The sequence below is a fragment of the Tachypleus tridentatus genome, chromosome 6 (genome assembly GCF_004210375.1).
Source record: "Tachypleus tridentatus isolate NWPU-2018 chromosome 6, ASM421037v1, whole genome shotgun sequence".
Classification (NCBI taxonomy): Eukaryota; Metazoa; Arthropoda; class Merostomata; order Xiphosura; family Limulidae; genus Tachypleus; species Tachypleus tridentatus.
The window spans coordinates 158,964,413-158,987,511 of record NC_134830.1 but is presented as its reverse complement, the minus strand read 5'-3'; the positions used below and the strand labels follow the sequence as shown (position 1 = coordinate 158,987,511).

The window sequence follows — 23,099 nt, the reverse complement described above, 5'->3', positions numbered from 1 at the left end:
TTTAATTATTAAGAGTTAAGAAAATAATGCTGTTCATTTACATAATTTGACACTGATTTGTTTAAAACAACTGATGGTCTCTGTTTACATAATTTGTGACACTGAATAGTAGCTGTCAACAGTTTTACTTAAACTGATGCTGTTTGTTTACATAATTTGTGACACTGAATAGTGGATGTCCAAAAGTTTAAAAAGCAGATGATTCATACTTTTAAGAATTTTAAAATCTAATTTTTATAATCTGGTTCAAACTGTAGTGTTTGGCATTTAGTAAATATTTCAAACATTTTTCTATCATTGTTTATTAGACTGGTGAAACTGCCAAGCAGCTAGCAAATGAATTCAAGTTGACTAAATTTTTTTCATTTGTTCTATATTTATGTAGCCAAAGAATTTTGAGTGGCTGATATTTTAGTTGTGTCTTTTCATTTTCAGTATAAAACATGCCTACATTTCTATTTCCTTAGGGTGTTCAAACCAAAGTCACTGATATGAAGTCACGACCTCCCACTCTCCAAGCGAGGGATCATCCAGATCCGTTTGTACCAGCTTATGCACGGATGGGCACTCCTCGTCTTGTAAACATTTCTATAATTTTTAAACTAAAAATTGTGTGTTTGTGTTATACACAAATTTGTATATATCATGAATATGCTATACAATTCAGTGGGTGTGAATTCATAACTTTCAATAAATATTGTTAATTGATATGTACATACAAGTATACAATGTATAGATGTATTGGACTTGAGCTTAAAATAGAGTAAAAATATGCTGAATGTTTTTGTGATGTCTTGAAGGAAAGCCCTTTACTATGAAAAAAAAAATTGTTTTAAAATAAGTGTATCACTTTTGTTTCAGTTTTCCTTCAGAAGTTGTCTTTAAGTATTAATGTTCTAGAAAGTAGATGGAAAATCATTGAAGTAAGTGAAGAAACAAGTGTAACTAAAGATGTGTTATGTAGTGGTTAAACTTTACTGATCACTTACAAATGTGTCAAGTTGGAGTGACACGATTAAAATGTATCACTTACAAAGTTTAAGTTCAAATACTACTATTCAACCACTTATTGTTTTACTAAAAATTACTTCCTTCACTCAGCCTCCAGGTGGCATGAACCGAAGAATTAGCCAACCCAGTAGAGAAAAACCAAAAAAATATATAAACATCTCATCGTCTCTCAACAAGGATGTTAAACTTCATGAAGCTGAAAATGCTTGGAAATCAGTAACCAAATCATCTAAAGAAATTAGTGATGAAGAGTCCAAGACACAGGTAAAATAGAACATTTAGATTTGTTCTGTTTACTTCATTTTGGAACACCTGCTACTACAACATGTGTAATGTGGATGCTTTAGTGTGCTGGTCGAAATGCTTATTTAAGCTTTTTTGTATTTGAACATTGTTTTACAAGTTTTTGGTTGTGTAGCAGTAACTGTTATGATTAAACTTGTACTTGCTGTTTGATTTGGGTTTCAGTTTATTGGAGCTGAAAGCCCACAGTTAACAAAAGTTTCTGTATGATACAAAAGTGCAGAATTCTCTCATTTTATAGTTGTGTAACCAAAACTCGGAGCTTAAAACGGTCCTCTACTCTAATGTGCATTGTGTGTTCCTACTTGCCTAAAACGATTACCAGTTAACATTGCCACAGTATCCTGTCACTGGCTACATACAATTAATAAACGTGTATTTTTTAACAATAACAAATAAATTAGTACCTGAAATAAGTTTTGGCACTTCCACCACCATGTTTTCTCTTTTACACTCATTGTTTATATATACATGACTCAGTGGTGGGCAGAGCACAAACAGCACATTGTGCAGTTTTTTACTTTAACAACAATACAAACATGAATGGTGCTTCATGCCATCCGTATTAAACAAAGATTACTTTCTTTTTCATCCTGTGGCAACACTAATTTTTTTGGCAAAACGTTTTCCTTTAAATACATTAAAATATTAATTAGAATTTAAATTACAAAGTCTAGTACTTCTGCAGAATAATATGTGATTAAAAATGCTGGTTACACAATTATTATGAATGATTATTGTGTGTATCAAGTTTATTCACAACAAACAAACTGTACAAGAAAGTTGGTTCCACTTAAATTTTTTGTTTCTAACAAGTGCAAACAAGTGGCTCAATAGAACAGCATAGTTATATCATGTGGCAATATTTTTCCTTAGATTCAAAATTTACCAAAACTATTTTGAATATTATAACATTAACAGTTATAACTTTTATGATATATGAAGTGTTCGTGGTGAACACACAGTTCTATTTCTGAACTGTTTTAAATTTTATGACTACAAATAACCAAACATAAGTGGACAAAATCAAACTATGAGGCTAGATAGAGTTTAATTTTCTCGCAAATGTTTTACAGCTAATTTCATTATGTAATTCTTTGGGATATTCAAAATTTAGTTTTATACAATATCATTTCTTACAAGTATATTAATAACATGTTTGATGTGAGATGCTGTAAGTTGTTTTTTACAGATTTGTAACATGGAAAATACCATTTCATCAACCTGTACTTTTAATTTCTTTATTTTACAGGACCTGTATAAGCGGGTCAGGGGCATATTGAATAAGTTGACACCTCAGAAGTTCCAGATGTTGGCTACCCAAGTACTTGAACTGGAGATTGACACTGAAGAGAGGTTGAAGGGAGTGATTGATCTAGTCTTTCAAAAGGCAATACAAGAGCCTGCATTTAGTGTCACTTATGCTAACCTGTGCAAAACTCTGGTGTTGGTAAGTAAATCACAATTTAAATAACTTTATTCACTGCTTATGTCTCATTCCATATTCAATTACTTTACTACACATTGTAAAATATAAGCATACAGTACTTATTTGTACTTGATACCAGTTTTTTTCTGCTGGTATTTTTTACATTTATTAAACTTTCTCCCTGTTATTGATTTTATTTTTATTACATACATATTTTCCTTGAATTGTAAATGTCACATAGTAAATTGTAATTTTGTTTTCATTATTTCTTATGTTGCAAGAAACACGTTAGCAAAGTGACTGTTCTAATGTTTCAAAACATTTCTAGTTTCAAGTAACCTCTCCTGATGGTCAGCAGGTGAAGTTCAAGAAACTTTTGTTAGTCAAGTGTCAGCATGAGTTTGAAAAAGACATTGATGCTGATATCAACAAGGCTGAATACCTGAAGAAAATAGAAGAAGCAGAGACAGTAAGTTATAACTGATATTGTTTAATGTGTATTACAAATGACCATCACCTTGTTTAGTGATAGGGTGCTGGTATTTGTATTTAACCTAGGAAAGTGTATAAAACAGACAACTCACTATAATACTATAATTGTTCAGGCAATGTATAATTTTTATAGCCTTCAACCCTATTTTAATTTTTGGGCAGGAAGAAATAATCATACCCATTTTGTCAAACTGCCTGTTGCAAATTGTGAATAGTTCTGTCATTCAGTAACAACTAACCTATAACAAATAGAAGGCCAAAGTTTTCATATATCATATTACACTATATCACATTATTTTGTTTAAAAAGAATTCTCAGTTTTATTTTCAAGCTTGATAACCATGTGAAAATGCATCAACTAATTCATGATGACAAGAAACCCACTGCAAGTAAAAATGTATTATCAAAACAACTAGTATGGGTATTAAAATGTTAATTGAAATAAAGTACAGAACAACATTTTGATCTTCTTAAGTTGTATTCAAGTTAATCACATTACTTATTGGTTAAAGAGAAGTCCAGTAGTTGGTTTTGTTGTGATAACGACTAGCCGTCTCTTGTTTTTCACTGCTAAGTTAGGGGCAGGTAGTGCAGATAGGTAGCCCTCATGTAGCTTTGTGTATTATTTTACAAGAATGTATTTTATTTAAATAATGGAATAGAAAGTCTAATGACCACCAGTTTCAATACAAGAATGTTTATCTCATGATTTATTATACAAAACAACTGCAGCTATTAGTGGCAGTAATTTGTTAGTAGATAGAAACTTGTGGATGACACATTACAGACTAATTATTAAATGTACAAAAACAGTACGAAATAATTTTTTCTGTGTTTTTCATATAAATGTATTTGTTCCATAATTACTCCCCGTCACACCAACCATGTTCGCTTTTTCAGCTGTGGGGGTGTTAATAAGATGTTCAGTAATAATACATTTTGAACTTTTGTCTCTAAATATACCTGATACCTGTTTGGAATTGTTACAATATTACTATTAAAGTAATGTTTTACATCGTTGTCTAATTTGGTTTTTCATTATTTCATTTGAGTGGAGCTTACTTGAAATTAGTGTTTAAAAGTTTGATTGTGTGTATAAATCAAACATTAAATGTAAAATTTTGCAGGAGGAAAAGAAAAAGCAATTACGGGAAGAGTTGGAAGAAGTTGAGAAGAAAGCAAAGAGGCAATCTTTGGGAAATATTAGGTACATTAACCCTTTGTACACAGGACTGATTCTTTTAATCAACCTAGTAACCATCATATAATCATGAAACTGTATTGTGTTAATAAAAATGTGATTTCATCTTACAGTTTACACATTTCATTTGCATAGCCTCTAGAACTTTCTTAACATGTTAACTGCCAAGTATTTTAACTGCTGCGGCAGCTCCTATGCCGAGTTTTTTTTTTTGTGATGCCATTTTGGATCAAAAGTGAAACAATTTGTAAGTAGGTCAAATGCATGTATGGTGCTGACATCTAGCGTTGAAGTTAGGTATTATTGAGAACGAATTAACTCTCCCATGGCACAGTTACCGATCGGCTTGGATGAGTTATCTTGTCTACGGCACTGAACAGGTTAAAGAATATTAGAAGTTTTATTTTCAGTAAAGCTTTAAAATTGTAGCAAAATCAGAAAGCTGTTGTAAAATGAATTGTTGAAATATTGTTTTTCCTTGCTACATATATGACTACATAATAACATACAAATGCACGCTTTTCATTTAGTTTTATTGCTCTGTAGCTGCATTTAGAGTCAGATCCTGTTGGAGTAGGGTGAATGCTATTCATCACAGTGGGACAGCTTTTTTGTAACCAAAGGGTTGAGTTACCAACATGTACATGAAGCTGTACAATCATGCCTTGAGATTTCTTCAGTAATTTCTGTACTTTTTTTTTTTTCCATTTATATTTTCTTATCTAACCAAACAGGTTTCTAATTTTTAAATTCTAGTTCTTTTTCTAACAAAAACACAAATATATGTGAAACATGGTATTTATGTCTGTGATTACATGTTTTTGTACTCCTAAGAATGAGGTACCTAGATAACCTTTAAGTAGTGATATTGTTGTTTCACAAATTAACTTTTACAAGATTCAGAAATTCAGTTTGGAATATACAGTACTATTAAGCAGAATGTCCTAAAAGTCTTATAATTTAATTGGTTTTCTAGCTCAGCTATAAACGAATTAAAATTGTATTGATATTTCGCCAACCCGTACTCCTGTGATGGGAAAACAATGTAATTTGGAGCAAGATTTTTAAAAACCTGTAATCTGGATTACTCCAGCTTTGTAGAAATTAAATTACTCTCCTTCTGTTGGTTAGAAGTATTATAACAGCAAATGTAAGAAAGCATTTTTAAGACAGGATATAGTGACATGAGTGGGTTGTATAGTTTTCACTTTATATTCTTTATTTTTCTCTAAGGTTTAATTTTTCTCATTCTACAAACCTTGTAAACATACACATTGTATGAAACATATAATCTTTTAGATGTGAAAATATCAGTCAACAAGAATGCCGATGTCTTCATTTGCGAAATTCTTTGCTTGTGGGTGGAATTTTTCAACATATGTTGAGTGTATTTGTTGAATGTGTATTTAATGTTTAAACTGTTATCTATTTCATAACAAATGTAAATCTTCACCTTACTGACTATGCTCACTGCTCACATCTTAGATTTATCTTCATTGACACCTTAAGTTTATTTATATTAGGCAGCATACATCAAGAGTTCAGTGTGACAGTGTATTCAGTTCTTACCCATGCTTTACACTTAGTTACAGTTAAAATTTGTTACAATTATTAAACAGAAGAATGAATATACCAAGAATGGTAACACAGCTGATGTACGTTTTTGGGTAGTAATGGTGTTGTATTAAATTTCAAATTTGAAATGAACCAATATATAATTTACTTAACAGGAAATAAATATTTCATCATAAGAAAAGAAAGTAAACTGTCATGACAAATTGACAAGTGCAGTGTGTTTGTTAGAAATACTCAGGTATATATAACTGTAAAAATGTTTCAAAAGTCATTTCTATTGAAACAAAATATTTGGTTTTACATTTTTTTCAGTGTTATGGGAAAGTTAAATAAGTTGTACCATGTTTTAATAGGTTGTCCCAGTTTGTTGATTTAGATATTTTGTTTATATAAAAGAAAGAAAGCTTTAGAATAGTATTTATTTTATTTTTATATTAGAAATTCTGTAATATTAAATAATCTTACTGCTTATATTTATCTTTCTTTTTTTTTATCAAAACTTGTAAGGTTTATTGGAGAATTATTCAAGCTAAGTATGCTAACACCCAAGATCATGGATAGTTGTATACAAAAACTGTTATCTCAGAAAGATGAAGATTCTTTAGAATGTCTTTGTCGACTACTGACTACCGTTGGAAAGGAGCTAGAAGGAGATAGAGGAGAAAACAAAGTCTGGAGTCAACAGGTTAGCTGGGACCCCCCCTGACACTTGTATTGTTCCAGTTATAACTTTATAAATCACAGCTTTTTGAAATTAACACTTTAGATATAATCAATCCATTAGTTTGATGCTGTGTAAGTGAATTCACAACTTGAGTGGCTTAGCAAGGTTCAGTTATTAGCTTTTTTTTTTTGAGCTAAGATTCTCTACTAATGTGGGTTCTGAAAGAGTGAAATAGTATTAGAAATATTGCATTCTTTGAGTTTCTGGTTATGTCTGTATTTATGGAAAAATTAATTAGTTTTGAAAATGTTAATTTTTTTACCATGTTGCAGTTATTATTTCAACTTATGGTAGCCTTTGACATAACATTTTTGATATTATTAGTGTATATCTACTAGCCAAATTGCAGTATTATATATTACCATTATTGGCAAAAAAAAAAAGTGGTCATTATATCACACAAACACTACTTTAAAAACAAATGTAACTGGATTACAGAAATCATAATTATATGTGAGCTTTCATTAATTTACTTTGCTCGTAATGTTTCTGCTATAGTTTTTATTTTTTTCCAGATGGATAGCTACTTCAAAAATATGGAGAACATTGTGAAAAAACGACTTACTTCCTCTAGGATAAGATTTATGTTACAGGATGTAATAGATCTTCGTAAGGTGAGAATTGTTGGAAACATATTGATAATTTCACTGATAAAATTTGTAATATAGGATGAGCATTGCAAAACCAATGGTTATTGAAGCTCATTTCTGTCTGTGCATGGGCATTCTTCACTGCACATGAAGTTTTTTAGTGACTTGCATCTCAGATTTAAACTTTTTTGTTTTGTCGACTAAGTAAAATAGCATAAAATTGCAGCTAATGGTATAGTTTAATAGCAAACAAGTTTCAAGTTCTTAATTTTAAAGGCAATAATTTCAAAAAACCCTTCATTTCCCTAACTAATAAGGATTGACACTTTTTCTAGACATCCATCCTATTTTCCCTTTTTTATCATCCCTCCAAAATATTGTGAAATATAAGGTAAGTTACTCGTTATAATTTCGTAATTGTTCAGGCAAAGTATAATTTTTATAGCCTTCAGTCTTGTTGAGTTTACAGAGCCATCAAATAGAAAATCTGACCCCTTTACCATACCCATTTGTTAAATCTTCTCTCTTGGGATTTTTTAGGTTTAATGCTATATTTATAACCAATAGAATGCCAAGGTTTTCATCCATCAAGTGACATGTTTTTGAAAAGGATTGTCATTTTCTCTGAGTACAATATTCCTTATGGGAAGCCTTTTGACTGACTAGCTTGAATGAATTTGTAATGGCTCCTGTTTTGTATTTAGAAAGTTTTTGTTTCTCATTTGATTTTCCGTTCCTCTAATGACTGTTTCAACAGCCATGTACTCGGAGGCTTTTATAACAACTCAAAGTGGTCTGGGCAGTAACGGAAGTGACTGAATAGGAAACATTCTTGTCTCTATGTTACTGTAAAGAACATTGTAACTTATAGTTTAACTAGCAGAAGATCCCTTAGTGAAGAACAAAGAATTGTAATACAAGGCTTAACAACCCACAAGTCTTGGATTTGGTATTGTTTATTTTGATAATTTGATATTGTACAGTGTTATGCAAAAGTTGTGCCCCATGGGGATTTTGAATAATAGTAAAAAGTAATGAGTTGTTTGTTCATTAAAGTAGATGTTCAGTTTGATTTCTAATTGGTAAGTGCTACAAAGTTAACAGCCAGCAATTCAAACATCTGCTTTAATAAAAGTTTTTTTATTGTTAATCAAAATTCCTATGTAACATAGCTTTTGCATCACTTTGTATATTATGTGTCTTAAAACTATGGGAATATACTTTTGTGAGAATATATCGGTAAGTTAAGGATATTTAGGGTTGGTGAATTCTCTTAAAACTTGCTGAGTGTATAAAATGGAGCTTTCAATAATATAAAAGAAAGAAATCTGATTTTCTTTCATAGTTTTTTTTTTATTATTGGTTTCTTTGTGTGTAAGCATTTATGTGAACAAATCAATAAAATATATGCTGTTATTAGACAAGAGACAAAATAACTACACTTTCATTGAAAATGTCACTATTGGAAACTGAAAGTATTAGAGGTGTGGCTATCAAATAGAAGTATGAACCTCTTTGGGTTAAGATTCCTCTGGTGGAAGTCGAGAGAGGAAAATGATGCATGTGCAATAAGCTATAACTTGTTCCTGTGTCAACAAATCCTTTTGTCTTTATTATAGTTCTAAGCTATTTGTTCCAGAAGTAAATAAGAATATTACATGTATATTAACCCTTTTAGTCAGGATAAAAACTGCTGTCAGTCACATTATTTGCAGGTTATCGCACAGAGTGTTCACTGCTTACTCCTGTTCATCTTTAACTCTGCATGTGGAAAATCCTTAATTGTTTTATTAAGGTAACTTCTATTGTTTCCTTAAAACTCTTTGTTGATGTAGTAGACTTTGATATGGAGCACTGCAAGTATTGCTTATTGCAGTTAAACGTATAATTTTGCTGCAGTTTCCTTTAAACATATGCTTCACAATCAGTCCACCTGTGGAGAAGTTCCAGTGTCATGACACTTTTCATCGGTAATTAATTACTTTGTGTGGATAGATATGGACTCTTCTGTGGGTGAGAATGTAACTGATGCTTTCAGATGTTTAATAATAGCTTGCTAAGTTTCTTAGTGAATTCAAGGTTATGTTATACATAGCTCTTTATGCTTATATTTTGCACGATAAAGGTATTTTGATCATCTGAAAGAAATGGTTGTTAGTCATGGTTTTACTACTTATTAATTGAAATGGAAATTTTTAGAACAACTGGGTGCCAAGGAGGGATGAAAACAACCCCAAAACAATTGATCAGATTCATAAAGAAGCCAAGATGGAAGCTCAGGAGCAGGAGATGTTACTTCAGCAAGTTATTCCCCAGAAAAGACCTGAAGACAGGGATAGGAGAAAAAGTAAGTTAAGGAGAGCAGTAACTTAGTATTACTAGATAAATAAATATGAAGTAAAACATTCTGATGGTAATACCAGTAACACTACTTATATTTTCGTTGTTTTAGTCACTTCAAAAAAGTATTGTCACATCAGGAACCATTTCTTCACAGTACTAGTCCTTCATTATCTTTGTATATTTGTATGCTTGATGTCAAGCAGATGTTATTAGAAGAATCTTTGGATTAGTGACTGAAGCTGAACAAGAGCTAAAGATGACAAGTACAAATATGAAACTTTTTGAATTTTATTCCAACATCAAAACTGGTCTGTGAAAACAATTTTATTCCCATGTGAATGGGTGGGGGTTAACGTGCACAACGTTCGTGACATTTTTCAGTATGTACGTATTTGATGTCAGTTACCAACTCTTCACTCTACATAGCTAATTTAGTTGCATTTTATGGTAGAGGACTCTGGAGATACCAATAAAAACTGTATGCGTGAATTTTGGAACTTCTAAAAGTTAGGCAAGTTGTATGAAAGACAAAACCTATTCTTCACATGAACGTTCTGCCTTTTCAAAGTTTGAGTCAGACTAATATCTTGAGTGCAAATACTTTGTAGCTCATCTGATTTTTTGTGTTCAGCAGACTTGTACATTTTACTACGATACATTTAGTTAATTTGGGAGTTTAGATGGTATTCCTTTCCCAATATGGACCAGAGCTGTGCATAAAGGGTTAAACAACTTGTACAGGATATTTTTTAATTTCTGCTCCATACATTAACAAATGCTAGAAAAATGTTTGTGTGCAGCACAAATTAATTAAAAAATTTCAAAGTTTTTTAAGATATTTTTGTAACTTAATGTTCTGTTGATTTTAAAACAAGCTGTACCAATTATTTGGCATGGAAAACTATAAGTGTTAGAACTTTGACATACAAGATTTTAATCACTTCAGGTTTAAAGAACTATAAACCTGTCACAAAATATACAACTAATCAAATTTTTCTTTAGATTCTAATTCTCAGACATAGTACTGAAGCATGCTAAATTATGTTCTTAAGCAAACTTGAATATAAGGGTATTGATATAGTAGTACTTTAGTTAACCTCCAAACAGCAGGAATGTTGTAGGTAGCAGCATCAGTTAGTGATGGCTGCCTTTAAGGATTAATTCTAACTTGGTTAAATTTTTACTGGAAACATGAGGTTAGGACTACAGAAATGGCATTGTTTACAGTTACAGTAACTCCTGTCTACTGGTTATCTTTTTGAACATGTAATCAAGATATTGTGAATTGTTGTGTCTCACACAAATAATGTTTGTTTTTTTAATTTCAGTTTTCAAAATAAAAGAAAATTATTTCTTATTTCAGGCAGTTTAACCCTCATAGTAAGTGTGAAAAAGCAACATATGGATAAACTAAAGTTGAAATTGGCTGGATATATAAAAATGGAGTTACTGGTCAATTAAATGAAACATACTGTGGTCAAATGAAATGTTTTTACATTAAAGTCTTCCAATAAAAGTTTGGAAATTTCAAAGCTCAAACAATGTAAACATAAGAGTAAGTTGTATATATTTTTTTAAGAAGGAATAAGACACTATGTATAGTTTGTACCAAATTTCGTATTGTTAAAATATATTCTCTGTGAAAAGTAAAGAATCAAATACTATCATTAATACCTCTCAAGTGTTTATACTTCAACTTTACTGAGAGACATTTTCATTGACCAAAGCTGTGCATTTGGTAAATTTAGTAGCCAGTATGACAGCATATATCTCTTGATGACAGAAAAATCACTTGAAATAAAAATGTATCTCCGAATAGCTGTTGTGGATATTAACATTTATTGATGAAGAGAGAACAACATTTTGAACTTTCTAGGTCATCTTCAGGTTAAGAAAGAGTTTACAAGTGACCGTTGCAGGACACGTTTATACTCTTGTACCAAAGATGTGTCCTGCAATGGTCACTTGTAAACTCTTTCTTAACCTGAAAGTGATGTAGGAAAATTGAAACATTGTTCTCTCCTTAGCAATAAAAGTATTAATACCTGTACCAATTGTTCTGAGATACAGCATGTATTTCTATTAAGTCTTCCTAGTGTACATAATTATGATGGCTTTTTTACAGACCGGGGTAACACCTCATATTCAGAAGATGGCTGGAGCACAGTTTCAAACAAACACAGAACACAGATAGATCCTAATAAGATAAAGCAACTTTCTAAGGTAACGTTGAAACCATTTGAGTGAGTCAAATACAAATACAACAGCAGAGTACATGCTGTTATTTTGTAATTAACCAGTTAAAAAGGTTTTTGAAGTTAAAAATTGCATTTTGTATTATAATATATATTTCTCATTCAGAATTAAATAAAAAGGATTTTTAGAAATTGAAGGATCATTCTTAAGTGTAATATATGTTTTATGTGGACAAAGATATTTTTATTTTAGATGTCAGAAAAACCTGGAGTCAGTAATTGTGGATACAAAATGATAAAATCCTATAACCTGAGCTCTGTTGAAAGTGCTTATTTTTAATTTTTTTAATTTGGAAATGTTGCACTAAGCATATTGAGAAGTGTGAATAATATGTTCAATCTGTGTTTTCCAATTTTAATCACTTTTGCAGTAAATGAAGCTTTAAAAATATTTTCATTATAGTGTATTTAATATACTTAGTTGTACCAGGCATGATATTTTGTGGTATCAAGTCACTTAGCTCTAAACAGATTATGGTTCCTTTTGTTTATGCAGTATGTTTGACTTGGTGCAGACTACTGATTAATATGCCTAGGATGCTGTATTGTACAAATTTTCACTCCACATTCTAAGGCTGTGGGTACCTTGTAAGAATTCATGGAAAGTTCTCACTGTTCAGTTAGACAGCTAAAAAATTGGCATGAGGTTTTGGACTAGCTTCCTTCTCTAAATTGTCCAAGTTTAAGAAACGCTAGTGCAGGTAGCCCTTGTTTAATTTTGCATGAGTATGCTGAAAGGAAATTGTTACATTTATTTATTTGAAAGAATGACCCTTACAGTAATAAGAAGACGGTAACTGCTTTGTTTGTTGTATGTCTACTTTCCAAGTGATTAGGTCATTGTGTGCACTAGCGAGCATGCCTATGATGAAGTATAACATGTCAGACTATTGTGGTGAGGATAATGGAATTCCTCGTTACTGAGGCAGTAATTTCTGAAAGTCGTGTTTATTGGAATGTTCTTAGAATGTATACACTGAGTGTTTCACTGTAAACTTACCAGAACCAACAAGATACAGAAAGTATCCAGTTAGGCCCAGGAGGTCGGTCCTTCTCAAGTTGGGGACGAGGTAGTAGTGGTGGAACTAAACCAGCTGCTGTTGACAATGAACCTAAAGTTTCAGTGCCTTCAAATAGGTAAATGTGACTTTTGTAACCTTTTTGTACAGGATAAGTGTAGTAGGTAAAAATAGTAAAACATCAAACATAGAAACCTTGTTGCCAGATTTGTTTTGTCTTCTAATTAAAGAATATAAATGCATTTTCTAATGGAGTGAATGTTGTGAAAATCATGAAAATACTATTTTTTTTGTAAAGGTGATTTTACAAAATATTAAATAAGGAAATCATTTATACCCTGAAATAGTTAAAAATGTTTTCTTTATAACTGTTTAAGTTTTGTTTTTTTTACCCATAATACTTCTGTGTAATAGAAGAACAAATCTCAAATTTTGACATTTGTAAAATCTCACTAAAAAAAAAGTTGAATCTTGCATATTTTATCTACAAATAATATGGTGTTTGTGTGTATTTTTATGTATATCTATTCATACCAAAATGTGGGTTGCTTGCAATAAAACTATTGAAATTATCTTTTCACTTCTTTAGATTCTCAGCTTTAGCAACAGAGCAAAGTACACCTACGTATGAATCTAGAAGAGGTCCTCAGAGGTGAGAAAAGTTTCATGTCTGTTAATAATAATATGTTTTTGTAATAAGTTAAAATGTTTTACCCAAAATTCTGATACATCAAGTGTAGTTGGAACACAGTTACTGTACACAAAATTGTCTTAGCACCTGTTTAAAGTAAAATGATCTTGAATGAATTAAGTTTGACTAAAATGCTCCCTCTATAGGCATTTCTCTACTAGTATTGGGATTACAAGTTGTTTGAATACATCTTTGGCATTTTATGAAATGTACAAATTTTTGAAAAACATTATTTTACAAGTTATTAGTTTATAATCTCAACTTGTTCCACGTACGACCGTCAGAACTTAAAAAGTCTCGTATTTAACAGATCAACACCTTCAAGTAGAGAATCGAGCAGAGGCAGAGCCAGTCATTTTCCTCCCCCATCCATGAGAAAGACACCATCTCAAACATTGCCTAAAGAGAAGGAACAGTTGATTGAGACAGTCAAGTCTTTCACAAAAGAGAAACCAAAACCTGAACCTAAGAAGACAAAGGAACAAGGTCTGTGTAAATGTGCTCTGTTTTCAGTAGTTGTTAATAAGACTATTGCCTGAGTAATTTTGTTTCTTTTATGTTAACATGTAAAGATCTGTCCTTAGTATTACTCGCTAAATTAGATCTGTTAATTTATACTTTTTGATAACATTATTGATATTATGAAAATAAGATATTTATCCATCCAGTTCAACTTGTGTCCCTAAGTAAAATATTTAGTGAAAGATAACTTTATACATTTTAACCCAGAAATAAAGCAGCAATACAAATGATTTATGAGATGCAAATACTTGGCTTTTTGAAGAACTTTAACAAATGTGTCAGATTTTGAATATTAAAAGCTTAAGTTGAAGCTTTTATTTTGTTTTATAAAGTTTATAAAAGTCCATATAAACTTAGTCTTTTGGGTAACTGTGTGACTTTAGTAGTATGTTCCTTATTAGTACGTCGTAATTGTTTTTTAGGCTTAATGTCATAATAGTTTGTTTTTATATCCAATAATATCAGTCTGTTAGAGTACCAACATAAATGCAGTTAATATAATCTCATGATCGTGAGTGGTAATAGTGTAATTTTTAACTTGACATCAAGTATATAACACGCATTGCTTTAAACCCATCAGACTCGTGTGTTTGTCTGTTAAAGTGCAATATTTACATGTTTCACAGTTTTTTTTCATAAACATTTAAAGGTAAGTTTCATCCATTCCTCATCAGAGACTCTTATGTCTGTCGCTCCAGCATCTTACAGCTCACTTTATTTGTGTAGCTCTGACAACTGCCAATAACAGTGTGAAAGGTGGACATTTGACGGAGGAGGAAATAGATAACAAGACCAAACAACTGATTGATGAGTTCCTGCATATACAGGATTTTAAGGTGTGTTAATAGTTCTAGCTTTTCTCTCTCTCCTACTAAATACATTTTATTTTATCTTCTTGTGATTTATTTTTGGCTTTTAAAACAAACCATAATTGAAAGATTTAAATGCTGTGGTTTGTTTTGTATGATACTATTTGACATTGGCTAGTTTCAAAATCTGCATTATTGTACCTTGTATTTGATAGTGTAAATATAAATGTGTGTGCTTGTGATATTGTATTGTTTTTTTATGGAAGGACCAACACTGCAGGGAATTTTAATACTTAAATTTATGCCAAATTTATCTTTTAAACTAATCATGCTGTTTCATTTAAGACTGAGCTAGTTGAACTTAAAGTTTAAAATGTAACTGTTTTCATGGTGTATATTTTGTCAACTTACAATACTGATTTGATAGATTGGATTTCTTAACAGTAGAATGAAAATGAGTTTATTTTAAAAATATAAAATTTGAGCACTGTCTTAGTCTAGAATGCACAAAGGCTGTTCTTAGAAGCAAACATTTAACCTGTTTATCTTGTTGTAGCTGCCAATATTTGTATTGAAAATTATGTTCTGATCTCAAGTTGTTTAATTTTACTACTGTAAAGCATTTCTTATAAAGAAGCATATTACAATAAATGAAAAACTACATAAGTAACTGTTATTAAAAATTGCTAACTACGATATAATATTGATACAAAATACAACAAATTTACATTTGTAAACTAAATACTGCTGAGCTGCAACAGTGAAAATTTTAATGTTAGATATATGTCATCTCTTCAGGAGTTTGTAACAAGCTTTGCAGTGTGATGTATTAAATTTTATACATTAGGTGGTTAGAGTGCTCAGATCACCGTCTGAGGGTCATGGGTTTGAATCCCCATCGCAACAATGTTCGTTCTTTCGGCCATGGGAGCGTTGTAATGTGATGGTCAATCCCACAATTCATTGGTAAAATAGTATTCCAAGAGTTGGTGGTGGGTGGTGATGACTAGCAGTTTTCCTTCTAGTCTCACGCTTTTAAATTAGGGATGGTTAGCACAGGTAGCTCTAGTGTAGCTCTTCAAACCAAAACAAAAACCAATTTTATAGGTTAGAATAAAAATTAAAAATACAGGTTTGTATCAGCATTATTCCATTGTCACATTACCACAAAGCCAGATATGTGCATAGTAAATTTGGTTATGTTATTTTGATTTCTAGTTACAAATAAAAACAGCCATGGGCTTCAGCAGTGAATCTTTCAGTTTTTGTTACTTGCATAATTATTTTTACTTTCATCCTTTATCAAGAGTATATAATTTGTCAGTTTGTGAGATTCTGTGTAGTTCACAGTTATTACATTTATTTGTAGCGATGTGAACTGCTGTATTTCAGTTAGCATTAAGTAAGCCAAGATTTTAGTGTTAATTTAAATTGTATTATTTTCCTGGAACTTACTCTTTGTTTTGTTTTCACAGGAGGCAGTTCTTTGTGTTTCAGAGGTTTTTTCTCAGTCTACTATTTGTTCTTTCGTTTCTTCTGCTATTAATCAAGTTCTTGAGCGTTCTAGTCAGGCTCGACACTTAGTTGGTCAACTTTTTCATGATTTGGTTCGGAAAAATATTCTGTCTGTTGAGCAGTATGTCGAAGGGTAAGTAGTCTTTGCTTCTACTGAGTTAGAATATTAGAAATTGTAGTTTTTTGTGTTTTCTTATCCCTATGACTTAAAACGTGTGCTAGAGTTGAAAAGTTGTAAAATTGCGTGTGTACATGCTAAACATTGTTATAAAACAAATTTCTCTGAGGAAAATGTTTGTGTTGATCTTTGTTGTAAAGATGAAATACATATTCTGAAAATGTATCTTGAAGTTTTACAATGATGCTGCATTGTCCTTTTATGATCTGGATTTTTTTTATATAATAAAGCTTATTAGAACAGTATTCCATCTTTTAATTCTAATTCTTCAAACTAAAAGATTTTTCCATTTAGTGTGATTGAATGATCTTTTTTTAAGCTAGGATTAATATAAACTTATTCTTTGTGTTTTAGGCTAAAGTCTCTCTTAGAATTAGCTGATGATTTTGAAATAGATATTCCAAAGATTTGGCTGTATCTGGGGGAACTCATAGCCCCTATGATCCAAGATGGCAGTATACCCCTCATTTTCCTTAGAGATGCAGCTCAGCCTTGTATAGCCAATGGAACTGCTGGAAAACTTTTATCAGCAGTGCTTCATGTAGCTGCTGGGAAACTGGTAAGATTCATTACTGATAAGATTTAATCTGCCTGTTGTTTTCAGTGAACTTTCTAATGTTCAACTTCTTCAAGTATGCTTGACCATTTTGTTTCTTCTTATAAAGCATGCAATTGCATTATTTTATTACAATGTCTGTATTTATTACAGATAACGTGATGAGCAAAGCGTCTGCTCCTAGACTTTTGATACGGACACATTTATTGTAATTACTAACTTTCAAACTGTAAAAAAAATTGAATGCAAAATGATTTTCAATTTAAGTGTAAAAGGTTTTCTGTGCCTTATATTTATCGTATTTCATTTGCATAATCTTTTGAACCTCCTAAAAGGATATCAGTAAAGTTTGGGGTAAAATTTTATATTTAGTTTTTAATTTTTTCTATCATATCACTAACTGTAGTTATTAATGTATAAGGCAATGAAGTATTTAAACTTAAGAAATAGAAAACACAAGTTTAAATATTTTATAAAATATTGTTAAAAAGGTTTTGTTAATTTCATATGTTTTTTCTTTGTCTATAGTTAATATTTGTTTTATTTTCCTTTTTCTCTTTTACTACAATGTATTGTTAACCTTGACACAGGGCAAAGTTTCCCTCAATGCATATTACTGTTTGTTTGAGAGACAAAATTTCCGTAAGTGCTGTAGTCAGTCATGCAGTCAGTGATACTGTAATCAGTTTCATGTGTTTTGTGATGTAGGCTTGGCACCAATGTCAAAGTAACCAGTTATTTTATATTATTGATTGAGCTTTTTCTAATTGTTATATACAAGAATATGTAGCATTTACAATTGGAATAAAACTCAAACAAACCAGTTGAAGGTGGTGGGTGTGGCAGGAGCTGAGAAAATTTCACTTGTTTAACCTCTATTAATCATAGGACTTTGAAATAACCGAGTCAAAATGTCATGTAAGCTTCTTAGTGGTTAGAAGGACCTCCACTCTATTACTATTGCATCATTCAAGATACTGAGGGCCAAAGTGGAGGTCTTTCCAAGCTCATGGGTCACATGACAATATATCTGAAGTTTTTAAAGATTTATTTCATAATAAAAGAGTAAATACTTGAACAAAATAAAACTATCATAACACACATTGTAATATAAAATTCATTCATGTACGTTGATATTAAAGATGTTTAAATTTTGAATTTTGTCTAAAACGTAAATAAAGGTGCTTTTACCATGAAAGGGTTGGTACGTCTTGTTGGAGGTTTAAAGTGGCACACTACAATCTTTAGAATTAAATTTTTGTACATATCATTTTTCATGAGCAGTTGGATATTTAAACTGTTGGTTACAGAAACCAAAGAAAATAGTTTGATATACAACTATCCAAAAAATCCAAAATAAAGCAAGCAGCCATATTTCTTAAATTTAGGGATCCATCAAAGTGGGTGAGTTATGGAGGACATCTGGATTACAGTGGAAAGACTTGCTCGCACCAAGAGAGAACATTGATGAATTTATCCAAACTAATGTAAGTACTGTGGTGCAAATATGGAAATTCATTAGTGTAGCAGTGTTTATAGAAAAGTGTGTTATGTCTTACATTGAATTAGAATGAATCAGTAATGTGGTGTGTTGTGTTAGTAATATGAATTTCATAAGTAATCTGACGATAAATCTGAATAAAAATTAAATACGTTATCTGCTTCTGATCCTGAGTAGACATCCTGTATGATTTATATAAATAACACTATGTAACACAAATTTTGTTCCTGGATAGTATGTGTTATTTCTTAATTGCTTATGTTGTAAAAGTAGAGAAAATGGCTGTTATTCCCTTCAAACTTTGCTTTTGTGACCTGGATGGTGAAATTTAGAAATTAACCTATTTTCTATGTAAAAATGGGCAAATTTGTACATTTTCATTTACATAATGTCTGAATAAAACAAATATAAATCAGTAGTTAATGTATTTATACTAAAATTATACAAAAACGTCTAGAAGTGAATAGTTTTCGAGATTTGCAACTGTAATGTAAATCACTTTCGCGTATTAGCCTCCCAAGTATAGTCTCCCATCATGTTTTCATTATACACTCTCAGGTCACAAAAGGAAAGTTTGAAGAGAAAAATAGGTCTTTTCCATTCACTTTAGGTATAAGCAGTTGTGAAATAACACTTTCTGCCCAGGAACAAGAAAAAGTAAAAATGTTGTGATATAGTGTAATCTTTGTTAAATCTAGCATGAATTATATATACAGTCCAACCTTGTTTATCTAGTCAGCTATGGGGCTAAACAGTTAATGGCTGCACAGCATGATGGCCATATTACTAGGTATCCAACTCAGTCACAGTTCAAAAATGACTGAGCAACAGTAATCACAGTGGTAAATCAGTGCTTGTGCAGTATGGCAGAATGGACACGTGATTTGTTTGTGAAAACAGAGCTCCGTGTATTCTGAAATAAGGAAAAGTCAACAAAAGTTGAATGTGCGAATTTTCTCTTTTCAACAAATATTTTTATTATATTGACCTTCCAGTCATATCTGGCTAACATTACCTAACCTGCACTGGCTTGTTGCATGTGCACTCGTTATGTATCCTGTGATGTGAAACTGACCTTTAGTTTTCCCCGTCTTGGTTATGTTTTAGTGGACTAGTATTTTGTAATATAATCACATTTCAATTATTATACATTATATATGTATACAGCTTATTACTATTTAGTAATAAATTATTATTTTATTTAAACTACAAAACAGTAAATGAAGTAAAACCAGACAATTATCTCTTCTAGCTACGATCTCTGTAGTCGGATGCTACTGGACATAGGTTGCTAAGCCTAAGTGGATAAGAATATACAAGATTTTTTTATTGGTTTTAAAACCTACGTTAAATTTCTACAACATGCATAAATTTTTTGAATTTTTGTTATAAACTCAAAAACCTTTGTATTTTGTGTATTAGTGTAATTTATTTTAAAGTTATTAATTAAAAGTAAATTTGAAACAGTGTAACCAAGAATAATGTACTTTATAAATAGTTTAATCATGTGTATCACACAAAAATTTATTATCTTTGAGTAAGAAACTGTTTGAGGTTGTGCAACAGACAAACCATATGTTACACTCGAGTCTTTTGCTTTATACAGTTTAAAGTTTCAATGTGAAGTTGCACATTATAACACATGAGTGCAGGTAAATTTTAATTATCTTTCTTATCATTGAAATAATTTGATTTCATATTTAATTTCTAGAAACTACAGTTTACTGTGAATGACAGTGAACCACAGCCTGATACAAATCTCTCAAATGAAGCTATAAAGAAAGAACTGAACTTTCTTCTACAGAAAAAAAAAGCTAATAATGAGGAAATCTTGGACTGGATTGAGGTAAATTGTTATGTGGTGAAGGATTGCAAAAACATTACTTGTTTTGGTAATGTGTAAAACAGTTAATTCCATGTGTTTTATTCAATGTGTAATATTACTTAAAATGTAATATTTTGGATACTTTTATCTTACAACATTACACTTTTTACAATTTTTTGAATGTTAGAATGTTCAAATAAATATTTGTGATATTCAGTTTCATTCGTGTTTGTTTCACACATTTCACCTGACAGGCTCACATTGGTGAAGAAAGAAGTAAAGACCCTCAGTTTATTCGTGTGTTAGTCACTGCTCTCGTAGAAAGTGCCATTGAAGGTTTGTGTGGTCCTTTTTTTTTACACACCTACTTTAAATAGTTTCTTTTTACAATTTTTTTTTAGTGTTAGGCGAGTCATGTCATTTTCAATGTGTACTTTCTCTGCCAAAATCTCATTTGGACACTGGTTAAGAGAAGAGGTAACCATCATAAGTTTTGAAAAAAATGAATAATGAAATATTTGATTTCTTTAGTATCAAAAATACAAGTAAAATTACTTATTTTAAATATATTTAATGTTTTGTTTTCAAAATTGTGAAACTTTTCAACTATTCAAATTGAATGTGTGCAATGTTTTTGCATTCTTTTGTCATTGTCATGCCAAAACTATGTACGTCCAAAAGTTAAACTGAATGGATTCAGAAATATGAGATCTTCATAATGTGACAAACTGAATGATGTATGCTTTTTTGTTACACTGCTGAGTGACGTATTCTGCAAACACTTTCATATAAAACTCGATCTGTAAGAAAGTCGAATTTCATGGTTATGACTTCACAATGAAAAGTTTTCTTATTGTGTTAACTGTGTAAAATGTTCAGAGAAAAATATCTTAATATTGATACTCTCTGTTTAGAAAACCAGAACAGGTATGAATTGAATAAGAAAATTGTGGCTGCCAGAACACCCATCTTCCAACGCTTCTTAGATCACAAAGAACTTCTTGAACTGGAGGCACTCTATGCTTTACAACATTTGGTAAACAGATTAGAACACCCAAAAGGTGTGTAGTCCATCAAAATGTGTTGTCTGTCACGAGTAACTTATTGTATTAGGTGTACATTCTACACAGTGATGCACTGGAAGTCAATAGATTTGATATTTGTGATTAAAAATCCCAAATACTCAGAAATATAACATTATTATCGGTTACCACACAAAGGTGGCCCTGACTCTGTATCTTTTTAATTTTTGTCATCTTAGCTTCAGAAAAATATTGAACTAAAAAAAACATCTTCAACAGTATCCATATCTTATATAAAATGTCTGTTTTAATGTAAGAAAAATGCCTTAGAGTTACATATTTTTACTAGCTTTAGGACTAAATATCTAATAACTGGTTTCTGTTACTGTATTGGGTTATTTCCTCATGCATTTTTCAGGCTGGAGATTTGATTCAAACATGCTTTTTTCTTACCTCTCTCTTCAGGGCTTTTAAAAGAGATATTTGATGTAATGTACGATGAGGATTTGATATCGGACGATGCCTTCACTCAGTGGCAAAAGAGCGACGATCCAGCCGAAAAAGAAGGCAAGGGTGTTGCCCTAAAGTCCCTAACATCTTTCTTCACATGGTTAGAGGAAGCTGATCAGGAGTCTGGAGCCTCCGGCACAGAGTCTTGAAGTTATAGATAAGTTTATGAAACAATGAATTATGAAACTTTTTTTGTCCTTTAGGGATTGCCTTTTGTAATGAAAAAAAATGGGGGGAGGGGAACAATCAACAGTTATTGGACATATCTGAGACAACAAGTAATGCTACTAAATGGGGAAAAAAAATGTTTTATTTTAAAAACAGTTCTTGAAACTGTATACCTGAAACCACATTGTTTTGTGGTCAGTAGATAGTTGCCACGTGTAATTGAAATGTCCTGGATGCATTATTAATTTAAAATAAACGGATTATTTTTGTACCATTTCTTTTTTCCCCATGTCAGTTTTAGGTGTTTTAAAACGAACTTTATGTGCAACTATTTATATTATAACGTTTGTCTCAGGAAAATGATGGAAATTATTGTTAACAAATAAAAATTGTTCTGGAACATTCAACACTTAAATATGTAAATTGACACTTTAGTAGCATGTGAATTCTCTGTATATTATTTGTTGAATGGTTAACGTGTATTTTAAAATGTGAGAACATTAAGTAGACATGCTGTCTTTTCTTATGCATGCTTCACTACCTACATTTATTAGTTAACGTTGATAAAGAATTTATTTGATGTGAAATGAGACATCTCCAAGTACAGTTTGTTTGTTTAAACTTGCTCCATTTTTCTTACTGTTGTAGAACACTTTTACTGATACAATTTTTAATCAAATGGTCTTGTGCTAACTGAAAAGAAATTATGTTTGTTAATTGTTTATATTAGTAATACTACTTTTATGACAACTAATTGAAAGTGGGATTTGGTGACCATGTACTAATACTGTACATACGTTCTTCCCTCCAGTATAGTTATTGAAATAATAAATTTAGCATTCACGTGTAGTTATTTGTAA

General features: G+C 31.1%; 1 protein-coding gene across 3 annotated transcripts in view; it reads left to right on the top strand.

The window, feature by feature from the left end:
- The window catches only part of LOC143254249 (eukaryotic translation initiation factor 4 gamma 3-like), a 77,851-nt gene extending 54,752 nt beyond the window's left edge, over nt 1–23,099 (top strand). For all 3 annotated transcript variants that reach the window (XM_076509106.1, XM_076509104.1, XM_076509105.1), the window contains exons 10-29: nt 468–578; nt 1,102–1,275; nt 2,567–2,764; nt 3,072–3,212; nt 4,363–4,442; nt 6,519–6,696; nt 7,251–7,349; nt 9,525–9,672; nt 11,794–11,891; nt 12,927–13,060; nt 13,532–13,594; nt 13,944–14,119; nt 14,882–14,991; nt 16,440–16,612; nt 17,012–17,216; nt 18,602–18,700; nt 20,426–20,560; nt 20,794–20,875; nt 21,454–21,600; nt 22,027–23,099. In XM_076509106.1, the coding sequence (XP_076365221.1) occupies nt 468–578; nt 1,102–1,275; nt 2,567–2,764; nt 3,072–3,212; nt 4,363–4,442; nt 6,519–6,696; nt 7,251–7,349; nt 9,525–9,672; nt 11,794–11,891; nt 12,927–13,060; nt 13,532–13,594; nt 13,944–14,119; nt 14,882–14,991; nt 16,440–16,612; nt 17,012–17,216; nt 18,602–18,700; nt 20,426–20,560; nt 20,794–20,875; nt 21,454–21,600; nt 22,027–22,220 (2,745 nt within the window). In that variant the 3' untranslated portion in view covers nt 22,221–23,099. The remainder of the gene's footprint in view (nt 1–467; nt 579–1,101; nt 1,276–2,566; nt 2,765–3,071; nt 3,213–4,362; nt 4,443–6,518; nt 6,697–7,250; nt 7,350–9,524; nt 9,673–11,793; nt 11,892–12,926; nt 13,061–13,531; nt 13,595–13,943; nt 14,120–14,881; nt 14,992–16,439; nt 16,613–17,011; nt 17,217–18,601; nt 18,701–20,425; nt 20,561–20,793; nt 20,876–21,453; nt 21,601–22,026) is intronic.